Source organism: Gadus morhua, chromosome 20 (assembly GCF_902167405.1).
Source record: "Gadus morhua chromosome 20, gadMor3.0, whole genome shotgun sequence".
Taxonomy (NCBI): domain Eukaryota; kingdom Metazoa; phylum Chordata; class Actinopteri; order Gadiformes; family Gadidae; genus Gadus; species Gadus morhua.
Genome location: NC_044067.1, coordinates 10,798,661 through 10,818,098, shown reverse-complemented (window position 1 = coordinate 10,818,098; position 19,438 = coordinate 10,798,661). Strand labels below are relative to the sequence as shown.

Sequence of the window (19,438 nt, the reverse complement as noted above, 5' to 3'; positions counted from 1 at the left end):
ATTTGTTTTTATATTTTATTTTGAAATTTTGTGAGGAAAAGTTGGAATGTGGTTTAAAGATTGCATCTCCATTTCCTCCTGGTACACAGAACTGCTTCAAAGGTTAGAAGACGCTTTCAAACCAGGCTTTGAATTTGAGCCTGTCAAGCCCTGAAGGGTAGATATAAATAAATGTGTCTTGGTGGCATATGCACTGAGGTTCATGAGGAAAAAGGGAAAGGTGCAAAAGTGACTAAAGCCATTAACGTCATCATGTCACCAGAATTTCTTTTGGGCCCCATGTTGATATGAAAATCGCCGCAGTGCACAAGTGGCTCCCACCACGGCCTGCTTCAGTGCCAGAACGCTTGTCAATTCGAGGCATTCTCTCCTTTTCTTTTTTTTTTAATTGTAATTTCCCCCTTCTGTGTTTGAGGACAGGAAAAAAGATCAGTTGGAGACCACTGAGCTGATGGCAGAGCTACCATCACCCCCCCCCCCCCCCCCCCCCCCACACACACACACACACCTCCACTACCTTAGCCCCATCACACACACACACACACACACACACACACACACACACACACACACACACACACACACACACACACACACACACACACACACACACACACACACACACAATGAACCCCTTTCCACCGTCAAAGCACTCTGTGGCGAATATAATTGAGAGGAGGACAGGGGGGGGGGGGGGATTTAGGGGTCGTCGGGGGCTAAGCTCTCTAATGGGAATCTTACAACCCCGGCCAGCTGACACTGCCGATTCATAGTACCTCTTCATAATTGAAACTTTCCCTTTTTTCTGCTGAGACAAAAATAACCGAAGTTCTTCCTCGTGACGGTTATATTCTGCTCTCTTCCATATCCCCCAGGATAATTATCACCTCTTAAATGTCTTTGGAACTGGCCTGCTTCTACTACCTTGGTGCTGTTCGGTCTTTAATATAAATCAAGATGAAACCAGAGAGAAGGGGGGTAAACACATACACACACAGAACCCAAGTGATTAAGGCTGGTGTACCTTTGTTCCCACTGCCCCAAAAAAAGAGGTTTAACTAGGAAGAAAATAAAGATAATGTCCCCAAAACAAGGACCAAATGGGAGGTAAGAGCTCACAGCGGACTTCTGGGGAATAAACCATTGGAGGGAGTTAATAATTCCTCTTCATGCACCTGACTCAGTCTAATCCAACTAATGGTGGTCAACAGAGCTCAGTTAAAAAGCGAGTTAAGAGGAAATTGATCCTGACTCTGTTCCTAATTGGGGTGTTGATGTCTACGTTGTCGGAGTTTACAGGCTGATCTTTCCCACATGTCTTGGTGATGCCCAAGGCTTGGATGTTGCTGGTCCTCAATAAATTATGTGTTTTCTAAGTCTTGTCCACTGCTGGCCGTTTTTGAGTTGCCACTGAACCTTTTCCTTGGAATTTAAATGAAATTATATGATACTATACAGGCAGAGAACGATTTTATCAAGGAAATACTCCCCATTCTGTCAGGCTAAAGTTTCTTGAAAATATTATGTTTACGCTTAGGGGGGTTAGTGAGAGATGCTTAAAAAAGTGGCAGCCTTTCATTACTTATTTTGACAGTCTGTTTGTTCTTCGTTCAGACTAAAGGGTCTTTCAGATCTTGGTATCTTTGAAAACATGTCTAAGACTATTTGTGTATCTACTGATTGGTATTTGAACTTGTGAACTTGATCTGGATATTTATTCATTATTATTGTTTTCTATTATCTAATTAAACTTTTTGTAATTGTTTCATTGAAAATTGATCTCATTGTGTATTGTGGATGTGGGGTGGGGGATTTAAAAGGTCAATGGTGAACTGTTCAATTTGTATTCCTTATATGCAAATACACGACTAAAATATAGCCATCCATATGGGGGCTGAACTCCAAGTATTTATTTTGCTTGTTAATTAATTTCAGCATTTACAATTGGAAATATTTATATATTTTTCTACATCAAAACAATAATAATGATAAAACTTAAGCATGGTGAAAGGAGCCCAAATAAATGTTTAACATGATCTATGGTAACAGTGAAAGCAGTCTGTAATCAAACACCGTTGGCAGATCAGCACAAATTAGATCAACTGTCTTTGTGTTTTAGTGCCACAATAAAAGCTCCCATATTTGGCCTCACCAATTGTTAATCTATAAATGTATTCATCAATCGAGTGGCTGTATTCAATTCATGGGTCCCTAGGGAGTGCTGCAGACAGTATAGAATATGCTTTAGCAGACTGGGGGAAGAGTGAGGCTCGCATAGCCATGCAGTGTTGCCTTGGCCATGATTAAGCATTTCTATAAAGTAGGTGCTCTGATTCGTTGCTCATTTGTCTCTACTTCCTCTTCATTTTGTCCTCCCTCCCATAATGAAAGGGGCACACACCAGTTAGAACAACAAAGTGTGTACGCATACGCACACAGTGCAGCAACAAACAGACACGGACTCACTTAGACACACAGAACCCGACCCCCCCCCCCCCTCCCCACACACACACACACACACACACACACACACACACACACACACACACACACACACACACACACACACACACACACACACACACTGAACAGACAAACAGAAACAGATTAATTAATACACAGAGACACGTCCCCTTTACACACACACTGACAGACAGAGACATATCTACACACTCAGATCCCCCCACCCCCACACCGCCTACAACGGCCATATACATTATCAAAGCAAAGCACGTGCACATACACTCGCAGACTCAAACAGAGAAAAAGGCCCGTGCATAAATGCGCACACACACACATACTCACACAAATTACATACACACTACACAGACACAGACACAAACTCACACAAACACCTGACGAAAGGCACATACGCATTTCTCGAAAATAAACACACGCACCCTCCATGCGAACAAACAGAACCGCGCAAACCAAAGGCAATGACACAACTTGTTCAGCTGGGTGATTTTCAGCCAAGGACTTTCCATTCCATCCCTCCTGGAACACAACTGTGACAGAGAGTGTATTTCTCTGTGTTTGACAGGGAGAGCCAGCGGTGAGTAAAAGCTTTTGCAATGGGGGAATGCATTTGGCCAACTCGAGTATTATGACAAATCTCCCTCAAAATGAGAGTATGCTTGCAATATATCAGAATGTTGGATAGCTGCACTGGCTCATGGTCCCCGATGATTTCATCACCTACAATCCAAGGATGTATTATTTCTATTCCTCCTCTGAGCTTCATGAAAGATAGCTTTGGTTTCTTTGATTAGAGCTGGAGATGTGAGCGCGGCAATCTTTAAAAGGCATATTACTAGTCGCATTGAGGGAAAAAATTGTTTTGTACCTTTGTTGATTATTTCTGATACTTTCAATTAATAAATCGAACATATCCCTACATCAAATGTACATCTAATTTCTGCCATGAAAAGACGTTTCCTCTGCTTATAATCAGAACCCCTATGGCTACATTCCAACGAATAGTTTAGCTTTACTAATTCGCCTCTAACCATTTTCAATAACAATTCAGTAAGCCTAGGGTTATTTTCGTAACAATTGCCCGTGTGAGGCGCTGACGTTAAGCTCCAATACCAACGTGGGGGGTGTCTTAGAGAAGCATACAAGTCTTTGCTTGTCTAGGATGCTGAGCATATTAGGTACTAGGAGTAGGCCATGTGCAACCCCATCAATCCGTCTACCTACTGCTTTCCTAGTGCTTTCTATGCGCACAGCCTCTTCTGTGCTGTATAACCCGTGTGATCACCTTCACAGGCAACACGGCAGCCATCGTCTTTAGCATTTACACTGATCCAATCTCCTGGTGTGACCTTTCACTGACGCACACATAACAGCCAGCCATAGAGCCTCCATAGAATTCCCGCCTCATATTTTCAAAAACCAATCTTCCTATTTGAATCGACTAATGTAAAAATCACACATTGAGTACCTCTTGGGAGGGCGAAATGCTTCAGCACCAAAAAAAATGCTTTGCTTTCTTATTTTTGCCTCAAGCTCTTCTTTCCCCTCACCCGATAACAATGAATAGTTGTAAGAAGAGCAGGATAGTCGGGTTTGAGCTTGGAATGAATCCAAAGAGATTCAGCCTCTGGTTATATGTTCAGCAGCCCTCCTGATCTGTAGCGCAAAAAAAGTCACCAGGAGTGGGTTTCATAGGTTTTGTCTACGTGTGTGCGTGTGCGTGTGTGTGTGTGTGTGTGCGTGCGTGCGTGCGTGCGTGCGTGCGTGCGTGCGTGCGAGTGAGTGAGTGAGTGAGTGAGAGAGAGCTTGGACTGGAAACCGAAAACTGAAAGGGCACAGTTACGCCTTGTTTCCTGCTTTGTGAGGAGCGTATTACGGAAGAGAAAGTCGTTCCCTATGAATGTTGATCCGAACCCTTTAAAGACACTTAAAGGGTTAGCTTGCCACGGTTGTGTTCGCCATTTACACTCTTACAGATCCCCGCCTCCAGCAACATGATCGAAACACCTCATTTCCCCCGATTTGAGCTTGTCTGCCATTACATTATTAATCAGATTAAAGATTATTAATCTTAAATCTGATTTAAGACTATTTATCTACTAATTACTTGTTAGAGACATCTATTACTATTCATGAATGTTGTTTATTCAAATGCACGTAACAGTAATTATTCCAATGAATGCAGCAGGTTTTGTCCTCCCTCAGTTTCTTCAAATGTTCTCCATGTTTAAAGGTTTTACCGGTAATCCTGACTGACGCTCCCGCATCGTGCATGAATGGGCTGTGTACTGCCACAGCCTTTATAACAAGCAGGCCAGAGGAGATCTGCTCAGAGTGTCTAGCCTGGTATATCCCACAGTGGCGCTGCTCCAGCTGCTCCTTACTATTTCTAGGCCGTTACTGTAATCTTCACACACTCACACATGCACGCACTCACACGCATACACACACACACATACAAACAAATCACTATGCAGTGTTCACATGTGACCTATTGACTGATTTTTTTTTTTTCGGTCTCAGTGTCCATTCTATATAGCTTGTCTTTTAAATGCTGCAGCAATCTCCATTATTATTTTTTTAATAAGGCAAATTAAAATGTAATAAAGCGGTGAGCCTCCTGTGAATGCAAAGTCATAGCCACGTTATTGAAGTAATTTCTTTCATTATTTCCTGCCTCGGTAAAGGTAGGATGGAATAAAACTAATATTATTATACCACAGAGTGAACGACTGTCATCACATACTAATAACGTGCCACATTGTCTTTTTTGTCCGATAATGTATTCAAAGTAGAGCCTTAGTTTGAATAGGATGGAGCATTTTCAGGGCTAGGAAGCAAGTACAATTTTTTACTTTCAAACTATTTTCAGGGAGAAGCATAAACGATTTTGGATTATGACGTTCACTTATTTGCTAGCCTCGCTTAGTTTCACTAAGAGAAAATATAGGCATTTTCCGCCACGAATGGCTAGCAGCCATGAAATCAAGAAATCGGAAGCATTGGATTTTATGCATGACTCGTATTGATTTCTCAAAGAAGCTACCTTAGATTGTTAAATTGTGGATTTCTGACTTGCAGGACAGAAGCAGCAAAGAATTTAGATATTTAAGAATTGAAGGAGTGGGCCTAAAAGAAAGTATTATAATTATAACCTTCTAAGTTGTCATAAATCTCGAATGAATTCAATTAAACAATTATGCTGATTTCCTTATTGCCTACAGAGAGTCTATAATTGTTTTAAATAATCTATGAAGAGGGGCACTAGATGTGACGACCACTCTTCAGAGGGGATTTTGGAGTGGACGCTCATTCATAGCTCGGCAGTACTTGAACGAGAGCTATTCGTGTTTACTGTGTAGACCAACCATCTGTCAGAAATAACATCAACTGACAAATATAAATATGCCTCATTTATAAAGCAAACTTTGCTGCCATAGTCAGGTCTTATTAGTTTGTTTACGGTTGTTGTTGTTGTTGTGGTTGTTAATTCATGCTTACCAGCTGGACGCTGCTGACAGAGATGACTGGTTGAAATGAAAAACAACAACTCAGACTATACATCACATTATAAGGAAAATAAAGCAGTGATCCAGAATGTGTTCTGCATATTCTGCACACTTGTGGAGAAACTTTAGCCCATGACAATGTTCTCAATGTGCAATATGTGAAATATTTACCAGTATTCGCCTTAAATGCATTCACTGAACCCATTTCAATTAAAAAATTGTCCTCTCTTGGTGATTTACATTTCGAAGAAGGAATCTGAGACCAACCAAATAATCTCAAGCTGATATTATGTTTCCTCTCTATTTGACTTCAAGAAGATTTCTTCAGTTCCTTGCATCAATCTCAGAACCTTACCTCCCCCTACCCTCAAATGGCCTTCATCCCATCAGGGGGATTTTGCCATGAAAAACGTAGGATGCACATCGCTGGGATTGCACGCATACAGCAGATATATATATATATATATATATATATATATATATATATATACATTTTCAGTGTGATAACATTTCATTCAGGTTTTATTCTGCAAAAGGACTGATGTTATCTTGCTATAGGCTTAAGACTGCTGCGTCTAAGGCTCTGTGCAAGATAGGTACGGAAGTATTGCATGGCTCTCTCATGGCTGCATTATATAAGATGCTTTCCTTTCTTTTTTTGACCCTTCCTTGGATAATATTACTATACTGAATTTCTGAAAGTGATTAACCGATGCCAAACCGGGTACGAAATGGCGCATGAACTATGTCATATTTAAAAGTGGAGCAAAACAACCAGGTGGGGCATATGGAACAAGATAGACAGGATCGTGCCTGCAGAGTGTAGCGGACCCCATGAGAGTCGCTAATGACGACAGTGGTCTCCCACAGCGTCAAAGCATGGAAATAACGACATGGAACGTTTGACAGCAGGCATCATAACCACAGTAAACACTTTATCTTCCTCTGTTGCAACAACGCACAGGTGCAACGCCGGCTGTCCAATCAGCAACATGCTTTGAAAAAAAAAAAAATTATACCCAGTGAGTTATTAACCAGCTCCAGTATTGTCAAAGGAGGGAAGTCAGAGTTAATTGCTCAGCAAGGTTGTTTTCACTTAGGCTCACAACGCGGTTTAATAAGAGCAATATAATCCTAAACCTTGGCTTTCTACGTATACATAAGACCACCTGGCACTCGCTTAATGCAGCAAAATCCCAAACAAATTGAATTATTTTGAAAGGAACACCAGTAGAATGCTGTCTGTACAGTGACAGATCTCCGAGGTACAGGAGTGGCTTTACCGAGCAAAGGGATATTTTGCGGCAGAAAGTAAAAAAATAGACTAAATTAAATGTCAGAGCAACTCTCGACATTCCCCATTACAGTTAGAAAAATATTTTTTCTTTCCAATATTGTGTGAAATGGGGTGCAAAAATATGTTTATCCTTAGCACTGCATGTAAGGACTTTAGTGGGTGTAGAATTATAATCACATGAGCTGTGGAAAAGTTTTGTTCCCAGCTCCGATCATGATAAGATGAGATGGGGATAATTTGCTGTTGCTAATGATCATGAAGCTGTTTATAGGAAACCATACATGCAGCTATGACTAATTATACATGTTCATGTTTTTGTATGGGGCTAAAAGCTATTGTTACAAATAAAAGAAAGGGTTCGTTATCAGTGTGGCATTTGACCAATCAAAGGACAGCTACAGACGGAAGCACATGCTCTGACCTCTGAATATTTGACCACAGAGTTAATCAATCTGAAACCAGTTGAGTCCGATGACAGAAAGGACAAACTAAATGCCAAAATTTACATTTTCTATTTTCCGTTTTTTTGGAATGTCATCAAAAAGACCAACATAAAAAAGTTGATAAGAAGCTTTTTTGTTTTTGTTAAAGTAACAAACATCTCTCCCGGATTCCCAAACATATTAGTCTTTTGTGAAGAGCAATATAATGGATAATAATCTGTGTTTGTGAATCTGAAGGCCATGACAAAATGTGTATTCATCACTTGTATATACAGCAGCACAGAAAAGACAATGATGTAAATGTGTGTTCCTTAAATAAAAAGTAAGGAAAATGACTTTTTGTTTTTCCTTCGACTCCCCACGAATTTAGTTTCACAAAATCAAAAAGTAGAGTCAATCTTTCACTTCATTCATAAGAGATTGATCGAATATGTCAGCGACAGTGTTAAGGGGGGGTATTGAATACGTTCTCCGTATTGACTTATATGTCTATTATAAATTAAATTTTTGTATACTTATTCCGCCGACTATTCCATTCAAACCTTTAATGGTGAATCTTTGTTCTTGTTCATAAATTGGCCGTCGACATGCAGACAGTTATGTAACCTTTTTGTTTTTAATTTATTCGGTCATGATTTCAATGTCCTCAATAGAAAACCCTGAGGTAAAAAACCAACAGCACACAACAGCAACTCAGAGAACACAACATGAGAACCGCAACATAACACCAACACAATAGTCTTGCTTTTATGTTGCTGTTTCTCATTCCGTTGCAGTTTCTCATTCGTTGTTTGCACTACTAGGGCTACCATAAAGGTGTGTGAATGTTACATCAACTGTCCATTTGCTGTTTTGCTGTTTTTATTTGCTGGAATATAATGAGAGAACTATCTGTGGCTGCTGCATATACGGTAGAAAGTACATGTGCCTCTAATTGGGAAACTGCAGAAGCAATGTCATATCACTGACAACAACACAGTGAATGTTGAGTCTCGTGCAGAAAAATTTGCGTGGGCTTTAATGATTCTTTTTTTTAAATCACCTGCTACCACATGGCCTCATTTTCTAACTAATTGTTGCATTTGCAACACTCTCTAGTCTGCAACACAAGGAATCATTTGGTAGAGTACACCCTCATTGTTTCAAATAATACCCCTATGGTAGACATTTTTAGAGCCTGCTTTCAATGTGCCATTGCCCTGGTTAATTCCCAGCCTCGTCGTCATGCTACATTCTAGTCAGCAATGATAAGCACTTCCGGATTTCCCATTTGGGCTTTTGCCTTGGAGTAAATGAAATGAGATATTTGATTCAAATGAAAGCTCGACTGAAATGAATGGGCTTTTCATTGGAGAGAAAGGCTCCGAGAGAGCAATATAAAGCTGGGTGGGACTTGAAAAGGCAATGAAACAAGAAACATTATCTTTGGAAACGAGCACCATAATCCTTGCAATTAAAATAAAATGGCTGACAATGACAGTTAGCCTTGTGCGCAGCGCTACCCGGGCACTGACCGTGTTCGAGTCATCTCGCCAATGCATTCCTTTGATCTCTTTGTGAACTTATGCAGCGGAGACGAGCGCTATGTTAGGGCACATTTAGTGATCAGAAAGAGTGCTTCAAATTATCAAAATGGATTAAATTCACACTTCCACCACAGCTGTGTAGCGGTTGGGGGGTGACTGCAGGAAAAGATGAGAGTGAGAGAAAGAAAGAGAGAGACAGAGAGACAGATGGAGAGAGACAGAGAGAGACAGCGAAAGAGGAGATAAAGAGAAGAAAAATGTCACCAAAACTACAAAAACCAAGAACATTCGAGGCTTTTGTCACCTCGTCAGCTGTGTTATCGCAGTGTGGAAGCCGTCTGTCTGGGGCAAAAGGAACTCAAAAGCGGCCTTTGCTTTGGTGGTGGCGGTTACGGTGGTGGCGGTGGGGGACGCACATATCACCTGCATCCGTGACACTTCCCTGATTGCAGCTCTCTCGCGATCTCCGATCTAGCACATAAAGGCCTGCCTGAACCAAACTCAGATGCAGCCGCTGTGGCGAATTTCATCTGTGGAAACAAGAGAGACAACGCTGAGGGCTCCTCTCAGGTGGATGATAGATGAGCTGTGGCTCTCGAATGCAGAGAAATCTCAGGTTTACCAGCCCCAGCAGCTCTGAGAAGGGCACCCCTTTGAGGGATTGGTCTCCTTCATGCAATCACAGTGGGCAGGTAACCAGAAAAATAAAGCATTATATCTTAGACTCGAGCGAAGTATTGGAACACTTCAACTTGTGTAGACTAGAAACAATAAAATCTAAGATTTACCGTTAAGAGGGTTGTTAGCCAAAATTGGTTGTTGCCTTTATCTCAAAATAATGTCACCCAATGAACCACACAGCTCTTTAACCAAACTATTATGCTGTTAGTACATGCTATTAATATATAATCTTAATGATCCATATTCTCCAAAGTATGTACTAAACCTGTGACATATATATATATATATATATATATATATATATATATATATATATATATATATATATATATATACTTTATAGTACCTGCTTTAAGTAATGGATTTATAGTACAATGCTCAATTTATATAAAAAATGTAATCATGCATAGCATAAATAGTATATAAGCAAAAGTTATATAAACCATCCTTTTTTATTTCAACCACTGATCGCTCTATATATAGTAAGGTTTTATTATTTAATATTTCATAATTTGCTGTGTTCTTTGGATCAATCACTCCTGCTCCTCATATATATTGTCTTTTCCGTGGACTTCAGGGAGATCTGAAATCAAATCAAAGTTGTGTTAACCTTTCATATTTGCTTAACCTCCTAAGGTTCAAATAGTCTGGGCCAATGCTGTCGCTAAAGCCTAAAAATGGAACCCACAGAACCTGAACGACCATCACCGGCAAACAGCATAATCATAGTAACTTGAAGCTTCCACTCAGATAAAAGAGAAAGGATTAGGAAACATTATGTAATTGCAATCTACACAATCCAAATAAACGCATAACTTATACCTACATTTAACATGAACTGCACAAATACATATTTGACATCCTTCCATATTTTCAAAATCGTGGTTGTTTACAAGAAACAACCTCCCATTCACAAGTGAAAATGAGAAAATATCGAAAGAGCCTTGATAAATACCACCATTAGTGTAGGGAGCTGTCCGCACACAAATGGTGCTGAAACGATCCACAGAAGCCTGTCTGTTACTAAATGTTTGCCAAATTGCCTCGCACGAAAGAAGGGAAAAAAGGTAGAGAGAGAGCAAAGGATGAGATGGGGGAGGGGGTGGGGGCGTGTAAGAGAGAGAGAGAGAGAGAGAGAGAGAGAGAGAGAGAGAGAGAGAGAGAGAGAGAGAGAGAGAGAGAGAGAGAGAGAGAGAGAGTAAGTGAGTGGGAGAAAGAGAGAGAGTGAGTGAGTGGGAGAAAAACAGTGAGTAGGAGTGTGTGTCTGTGTGATTGAGAGAGAGCGAGAGAGAGAGAGAGAGAGAGAGAGAGAGAGAGAGAGAGAGAGAGAGAGAGAGAGAGAGGGAGGGAGAGAGAGAGAGAGAGGGAGAGAGAGAGAGGGAGAGAGAGAGCGCGCCAGAGATGTTGCCATGTGCATCATCAGAGAGGGAGCGTGTTGGCGTCGGAGCGGTTCACTCCTGTAGTACACTGTTGGCTCCTAGTGCTAGGTTCCCTCCTTGCTGAAGACGCAAGGAGGAACCTGATTCACGAGATTGATACACTAGCTGGGACATAATAACCTATGCGTGAAGATGGATATGCGAAAAAGGATTCCGCTGAATATCGTTATTACCTTGGGTGCTTTGTTCCTGAGCGTCGCCAGCACGGCGTCTGCCGCCAGCAGCTGTAAGTAACGCGGCAGTCCGGTCAGAAGTTGTCTTACATGCGGTACGCACTACCAGACGCTTGTATAATCAAATCATTCAATTGAACGGTAAAGGTCTGTTTAGGTAATCTAATCACACGTTAGCGGTTAAAGTGTGTCAAACGAAGAGATTGTTTAGCCTGCACAATCGAACACGCTTGGGATGTTAAAAAAATGATAATAATAAACAAGGATGTAGCAATTCTTTGGAGGGGGAAAAGTTAAAATGCTTACACATGTTAGCTTCGGAGCGATGTTGCTCGGCTAATTATGCCGAAGAAAAAAACAGGTGTGCGTTGAGAATGTGAGACGCAAAAAGGTAATATATCGAAAAAAGGAAAAAACAAATACGGTGAGGTTAGAAAAACAATGAACCCAACTTACTAATTTAACAAAAATAAAAATCGCTATATGCCATTTTCAAAACAATATCCAATTGCAGAGGAACGCGTGTTTCCAGTATCAGGGCTACAGCCTTTTCTTTTGCTTTTTTATATAGGTCTTCGTGTCCGATTCGACTGTTTCAATGGGGGAAGTATTTGTTTTGAGCTGGTGTGTTGAAACCGATATTTGGGCGCAGGTAGTCTAACAGCGTAGCGTTACAATAATATAGAAGCTATAATGTCTAATGTACCTCCTATAATGTCTCCCAGCACGCAATCACTAGAGGTCGCATTTCTTCAATGCAGGTCATTCAAAACAAAACTTCCCGTTTGCAAACTGCCATGGTGTTTTTTCTGAAACCATGTTAACGTCTTCAACATTAGTTAGTCAATATACCTCAAATGTTTTATTTCTGTTAATTATGTGATTTCATAGATTTCACCTTATTCTATCATCAAATGACATATTTCCCTTAGTTACATTAAACCTTTGGTTTTGTTTTCCTTTTCAAGTCTTCCCTTCAGACTGTATACTTACATCATACATCATTTAAATTCACCAGATGCTCAGAAAGATAAGAGCATCACAATCCTAATCACCCAGAAGTCAGGAATGTATTAAACTTCATACAGGACTGGTGGGCTGATATTATCCTAATGGAATTACAACATTGAACTACGTTTGTGCTGCCACCATTCTCTGGGGGCGGCCATGACACTGTTATGGTGCGTTGGGCTATACACAGTTTATGCCCATGCTGTAAGCAGATGAAGTGAGCCAAACTGACAGCTACATTACTCATTTATGACATTCCTGTGGTTCTCAAATGTATCCAGTGATCAGAATTGACATGCTGTACTTAGATGAAATGGCAAGATGCTCCTCCAGGATGAGAAAGAGGCTGCTCTCATATTTACCATAGAGAAACAGCAGGGAGAGGGCAAGAAAGAGAGAGATACTGGAGATGTAACATGGGCTGGTGTGTGTGGCTCCTGTGTCATGTGGCAAAGCTAACTGCAGCTATTACAACCCCTCAAACAAATGGTATCACAGACCTTTAAAAAAATATATATATTATGCGACAGCAAATCTTTTATTGTGGTACTTCCGTTGCCGCTAACCAAAAAATAACACTATCTCTAAGTGCGTTTCAGAAAGTATTCATTGATGTACAGCAATGAATACCCCTTAACACGCTGTCTTGTTTTAAATGTATCTGATTGAGAATGAGTCAGGTCGTACTAAAACAGCAAGGGTTTTGCCTTCCGCTCTCATATTGTAATCAACACCAACTTCAGGTGTACCATTAAAAAGTACTTCAATCCCTACAAGGCATATTTTTTGTTACCTGCCTTAAGTGGGTAAAAACTGCAGGGGGTTTTCATTATCCAGGTACTCCCTGATATGACAGGACCTCACCCAGGGTCTGTAGCAAGAATATTGCTCTACTAGTGATTTCCCACACAGGAGGCGCACAGAGCATTTATCTTTCATAAGTGAGAACCTGACAGGTCGGTGTGTGTGTGTGTGTGTGTGTGTGTGTGTGTGTGTGTGTGCATGGAAGGCTGTAGCACGGGGGCGGGCCGGGGGCAACCTTCTGTGTCTTCTTCCACCGCTTGTTTTATTCACGTGAAATGTTCACGGTCCGCATTAGATCGGTGAACAGACACAGTAAGAGCCGACCCTCTCCCTCCCTCCCTCCCTCCCCTGCTTTGGCAAGCGTATAGCAGTGGCAGCACGGGCTGGCGGGTATTGCACCGGCCTCCCTCGTCCGCCGACCGCACACTACGTGCCCAGGAGGTCGTCGGCCATGTTGCTCTCTCTCATGCTGCTAATGAATGTAAAGTAGGCCCTTAAGAAACTCCAACTGTTGTCAGACATATTCATGGGATATAGCGGCTTGATTCATTCATCAAGGAATAAATGAGGCAGAGAGCCGCGGGCCGGATGGCACTTTAGATATCGCCATCCCCATCTTTTAAACACACAGCGCACATCTCCTCCACTAAGACACATGGGGTCTGATCCAAAGATCCGGAGGCGCCGGATTCCAAGGCCATGTATTTTGGAAGATAAGCTGAGGAATACAGGGTCTGCAAAGAGAAGCAATGTGAATGGATGGTTCCCCTTCTGTGAGAACACATTGTTGTGCTTTCATCTTAGATAGACAAACAAACAGGCTTACTTATTGATGGACTGACCTCACTTTTTGATTGGCTCGAACAATTACTTACATTTTTCATCTATTATTAATAATCACCTAAGCAACATAAATAATGGCAATGGCAATGTCCATTTAACAGTGCTCAAAGGAATGACTTAAATGTGTTTGCCTTATCTGATGAGTGTTCAAGAAAAACTAAAGTATTCATGTTCTAATCATCTGAAACAGAACATAAACCAAAAACAAGCTCTTGTGTTTCTAAGGCTTCAAGCTAATATAGCTAATATGAATATGTATTGTGTGGGTGTGTGTGTGGATAAATGACTAAAGACATTAATTGATTATCAATTAATTGTAACAAATACATTTTCAATCCACTGATCGATTCATCAAGCTAGTTTCCGCACTAGTCTCAAGCACATTGATTCTTAGGTTTACAACTGACTCCAATAAATTGACCACTGTAATGTATGTTTGAACTGTGTTCATACATACTGTGTTCATACTTTACTTAAGACGTTCATCGATTATCAATTAATTGTTATCAATTTATTGTTAATGAAATTGTTTATCAGATGATTGATTATGGAAGTTAGTTTTGGCACAAGTCTCTAGCACATTCAGGCATAGACATATAATGTGCTCTGATATATTTTCCACTGTCAAAGTAAATTGCTTTGAGAGATAAGACAAGTGATTAGAGTTCATCACCTTGCTGTTAATCAGTGGGTTCGATGTGCTGCTAACAAATCAGTTCTCGATTCTAATGAGTGCCAAAACATGGAGATGGGAGAAAATATAATGGACACCTGATATAAGGCTATTTAGAGGAATAATTTATTCTGGACCTCCTGGGAGGGGAAAGAAATCTATTATGATGAATGTGGCGCCGGTATAGGCCTTCCATTTTCAATTGCACAGCTCACAAACTAATGTGGTAGCCCTTCCCGATCCATACCGTGCAATGAATATGCTTCAAATAGCAGTGTAGTCCGTAAGTTTCATCCTCTGTTTATTTTTGGTGTTACTGGCAATGGTTTTAAAGGATTTCAAAACACCCACAGTCTATTGACCATGCCAGAGAGAAAACAGCAATATGATGCATGGCAGTGCGATATTCATGATTTATATGAATTTCCTCAAAATAGCTAATTAGTGGTATTATTAACTTCGACACTTAATAACACATCATTTTTCTATTGTCATCTATTAACATTTTAATAATATATTGCTCATTAAGTCATATACAAAACAACTGAGACGGAGTATTCTTTCTAAAAAATGTCTACATAATAAAAAAATACCTGAATAAAACCGCAAAATAAAGTAATAAAAACGAACTGAGACATATGAAAGGGAAGATCCACACATTCTAATGTCCTTTAACACATATTGATTGTGGTCATCTGAAGGACAACAGTGTTCCATAACCGTGCGACGTGTAGAGATGATGTCACTTGTGTGTTGTCTTTGAATCTATCCCCACCCTAAGGGTCGGCTTTATAGTCTGCAACCTGTTGCCAGAATTGTGCTCCAGTGATTATCTCTAATTGAATAAAGGCCAGGGAGGGAAATTGTCCGCATTTAAATGTGACTGACTTGTGCGACATTTCTTCGGGCAACAGAGAGGACAGCTGTATCAGAAGCTCCATCTGGGCTTCGATGCTAAAAGTAATCTGTCACTCCAGCGCTAACAGGAGCCGTTGTCCTCTGGCCTGATATTCAGCAAAGGCTAATAAGCTTCCAACCCCTGGCTTTTTTTGCATAGTGATAGGGTGATTGGCACCCACTCTTTGAAGGTAAGGTTCACATGTGGGCCACCTCACTTCCGAGGGAGGAGACTGCAGACGGATTTAGAACGCTCTTGTGATTAAATTGACAGTGAACATTTAAAATGGAACAACTTCCATGCGGTATCTAGTTGTTAAAGTACATACAGGGCTTCAAATCAGACTCCATTCACCCTGTAGACCCGGAGTCTCTAGGCTCTATTTTCCAGTTGACTGAATTGGAGGTCTTGTTGGAAATGAAGTGCTACAGTAACCGGGGCCGTGTTTCTCAATCACTTGTATTGACCCGCGCTTCCTCGAATTTAGCCTGCATCTGGGGCTAATTGTCAACTGATACCTCGCATCTTCTCTAGGTATCGCTGAGCAGCAGTTGTTGGGCCCTAGGCAGAGGGTCTATTTATCCATGCTAGGTATCATATGAGTTTTCATCAATACAACCCGGAGGTCTGGAGCTGTCGTGTTGCTGAATGCTATCCTTACACCCTTTCATACTATTGGCCTGCTGGATTGCTGCTTTAAATGATTGTTCACTCTGAACATATCTGCATCCATTTCATCGGAAAAACAAAAAGGATAATTTGGAGGCACTCCTTTAGCAAACGTGGTCTTAATCAATGGTGGAACATAGTGGTAAACTAGGTGTGTGTTTTTTTTTGTTTTTGTGCTATTAGGGTTTGTTGATTTTGGAGCAGGTACTTTAGATTTAAGCAATCTGCAGTTTCATGCTCTACTTGTGCAGTGTGGATTTCTAGACATATTAATCAAACCTGTCTGATCCACTCTGCTGTCTGGCAGCCAGATAGCGCAACACAGAGTGTTGGGTGTGTATTTTTTTATTCTTATTTGAGTGTGAAGTAAATTGGGGCCACCCTGTATCTTAAATTGTCACTCTGTGCTTCTGGTGACACCCTAATAAATAACCAATCAACCTCGTCAGCCTAATATCTGGTGAGCCTTGTTTATGACTCATGATGTTGGCTCAGGAGACAGCTTAACATCCTTGACAGTCACAGATGAGGTACCTTCAGTTGCATTGCACATATGGGAAATATCTTCGAACACTTAAAGGATAATAGGTGGCTGATTTTCAAGCTTGAATGCAAGAAAAGTCAGTGTTGAATGTTTACACCAGACATCTTATGGTAGTCAAGATGTGGTAGTGACTAGCATGTAGAAATATAGACAATACGGTTTTATTAAAAACAAATAACAAATCACAGTCCAGATTGATTGTAAAATAAACTCTTTTCCTGCATTGTGAATTGTTTAGGACTAAGTTGCAGGTCTTTTTCGTGTTGAACACGTTGCGGCTCTTAATCGATGTGCATCTTACCAGCTAAAAAGGGTTCTCGGCCCTGGATCCAAACATTACCCTGTGGTCATCCATCTTTTTATGCATCACTGCATGGTGGTGCTCCTTGGAGGGTGCAGAAAGCAGAATGATGGGGGACTTTTATTTTTATCCCAAACAGGATCACTGATAACCTCGGGCGGTGTTATGCCTTCCTGAGGGTTTCAGGATATTGTTCTCTTCTGCCTTCACACTTGCTGCCGAGATGCAAAACATTCAGGGGAAGGCCAGCCCAGAATGTTCTCCAAAGTCACTCCGTCCGAAGGTTTTTTCAACTTTTAAACAATGCTCATGCTTCAGATTTTTCCTTTCTAAGCTATGAGTAAAGAAGTACTATTCAAGCACAGACATTCACTCGTATTCTTGTGCGTAGGTCCATGCATTGAGTCTCATGCGTAACTTGGCAGATTTAAGGGCTGGCACTTTGCATAGAGAGTGGCGCCATGGGCCGAATGCATTCATAGCTCGGGAGGATTTTCAATTATCCCGCAGGCCAAGGAGGCATTGAGCAGAGCAGCACAGCTTTGCCGGCAAGTCATTCCCCGTCCATAAATCTTTCTGATTGACAGTCCGGCATTTGGCTCACCACCAAGTGCCTAGATAGAGGCTGTAAACAACAACACGTTTTTATAAGATGCACATTTGGCACATGGAGAAATTGTCTTTTGCTCTCACAAGGATCCAGAGTTATGGGCCAGGCGTCACTTTTAGAACATGTCTCCTGTCGTAAAAAATGTTACAGCTTTGTTTTTCCTTCTCAGGGCAATCCAAGGTCTCATTTGTCGCAAGTAGGTGTAAACCTCAGACAGCACCGAGAAGCCATCAACCAGGCCTCAAGTTTTTGTTATTTGTTAGTATTTTCGGTTTTTGGCCACCATGGAAGACTAGGCTTTGACATTTACTGGTATTCTGGAGTAGCAAGCAGTTAGGGAGCAACTGTTAAAAGTTCAATTGGTCAACGGGGCAGCAGTTGACCTCTGATTTCAAAAGAACATTGGTCAGTCCTGAGAGAGAGAGAGAGAGAGAGAGAGAGAGAGAGAGAGAGAGAGAGAGAGAGAGAGAGAGAGAGAGAGAGAGAGAGAGAGAGAGAGAGAGAGAGAGAGAGAGAGAGAGAGAGAGAGAGGGAGGGAGGGTGTTTGTGTGTACGAGAGTGTGTGTATGAGTGTGTGTGCAAGAGTTTGTGTGTGAGCGTGTGTGTCTGTGTGTGTGCGTACGAGAGTGTGTGTGAGTGTGTGTGTATAAGACTGAATGAGTATGTGTGTGTGTGTGTGTGTACGAGAGTGTGTATGAGTGTGTTTGTGTGTGTGTGTCTGTGTGTCTGTGTGTTTCTGTATGGGAGAGTGAGTGAATGGGTGAGTGAGAAAGGGAGAGAAAGCTAAAGATTGTGTGTGCTGAGTTAGTCAGCAAAGGAGTGAGTAAGTGAAGGAGCTAGTGAGAGACACAGAGAGAGAGTGTTTGATAGTGATACATAGTGTGTGTATGGGAGAGATAGTCAGTGAAAGTGAGAGACAAGAAAAGAGTTAAAAAGAGAGTGAGAGAGAGAAAGAGTGATAATTGTCTTTAAATTATAACATTTATACATCACTTATTGATTTGATTGTTTTGTGTTCATGCATTTAATGATTCAATTATTTATATTTATATTATATTTATCTTTTGCAATGCAAAGAGAGAGAGAGAGAGAGAGAGAGAGAGAGAGAGAGAGAGAGAGAGAGAGAGAGAGAGAGAGAGGACTTCAATGCTGCGAAACAGGATCTGTACTGTTTGATTTCCAAGTGTTCGATTTTTAATCCTTCAAATCTGCATTTTGACCACAGAGGCTCAAGTCTGATTTAATCCTCAGAGAAACAGCCTGATCCACTTTAGTCACCCTTGGAAGTCAGGGTTAGAAATTCTCAGAGCAACTGATCGGACAGGGTGGACAGGGACAGGGTTTGAATGTGATGGGAGCCCCCAGGAAGAAGGCTTGCTCAGTACAGTAGATCAGCTTCTGCTGTCAATTCTAATGTGCTGTTGTCTCCTCGATGAATGGCCAATTGCCACCACAGATGTGCTCGGAATAACTCTGACTTGAAGTGGAATGCATCCAAAACAAAATGCTTCTCCTGCACCCGAGAGAAATGCACAGCGG

At 41.2% G+C, this 19,438-nt stretch overlaps 1 protein-coding gene across 1 annotated transcript in view; it reads left to right on the top strand.

The window, feature by feature from the left end:
• The first annotated feature begins 11,306 nt into the window (after window positions 1-11,306).
• The window catches only part of LOC115533625 (contactin-associated protein-like 5), a 55,501-nt gene continuing 47,369 nt past the window's right edge, over window positions 11,307-19,438 (top strand). Inside the window, 1 exon segment of the mRNA XM_030344211.1 lies at window positions 11,307-11,599. Within this exon segment, the coding sequence (XP_030200071.1) occupies window positions 11,506-11,599 (94 nt within the window). The 5' untranslated portion in view covers window positions 11,307-11,505.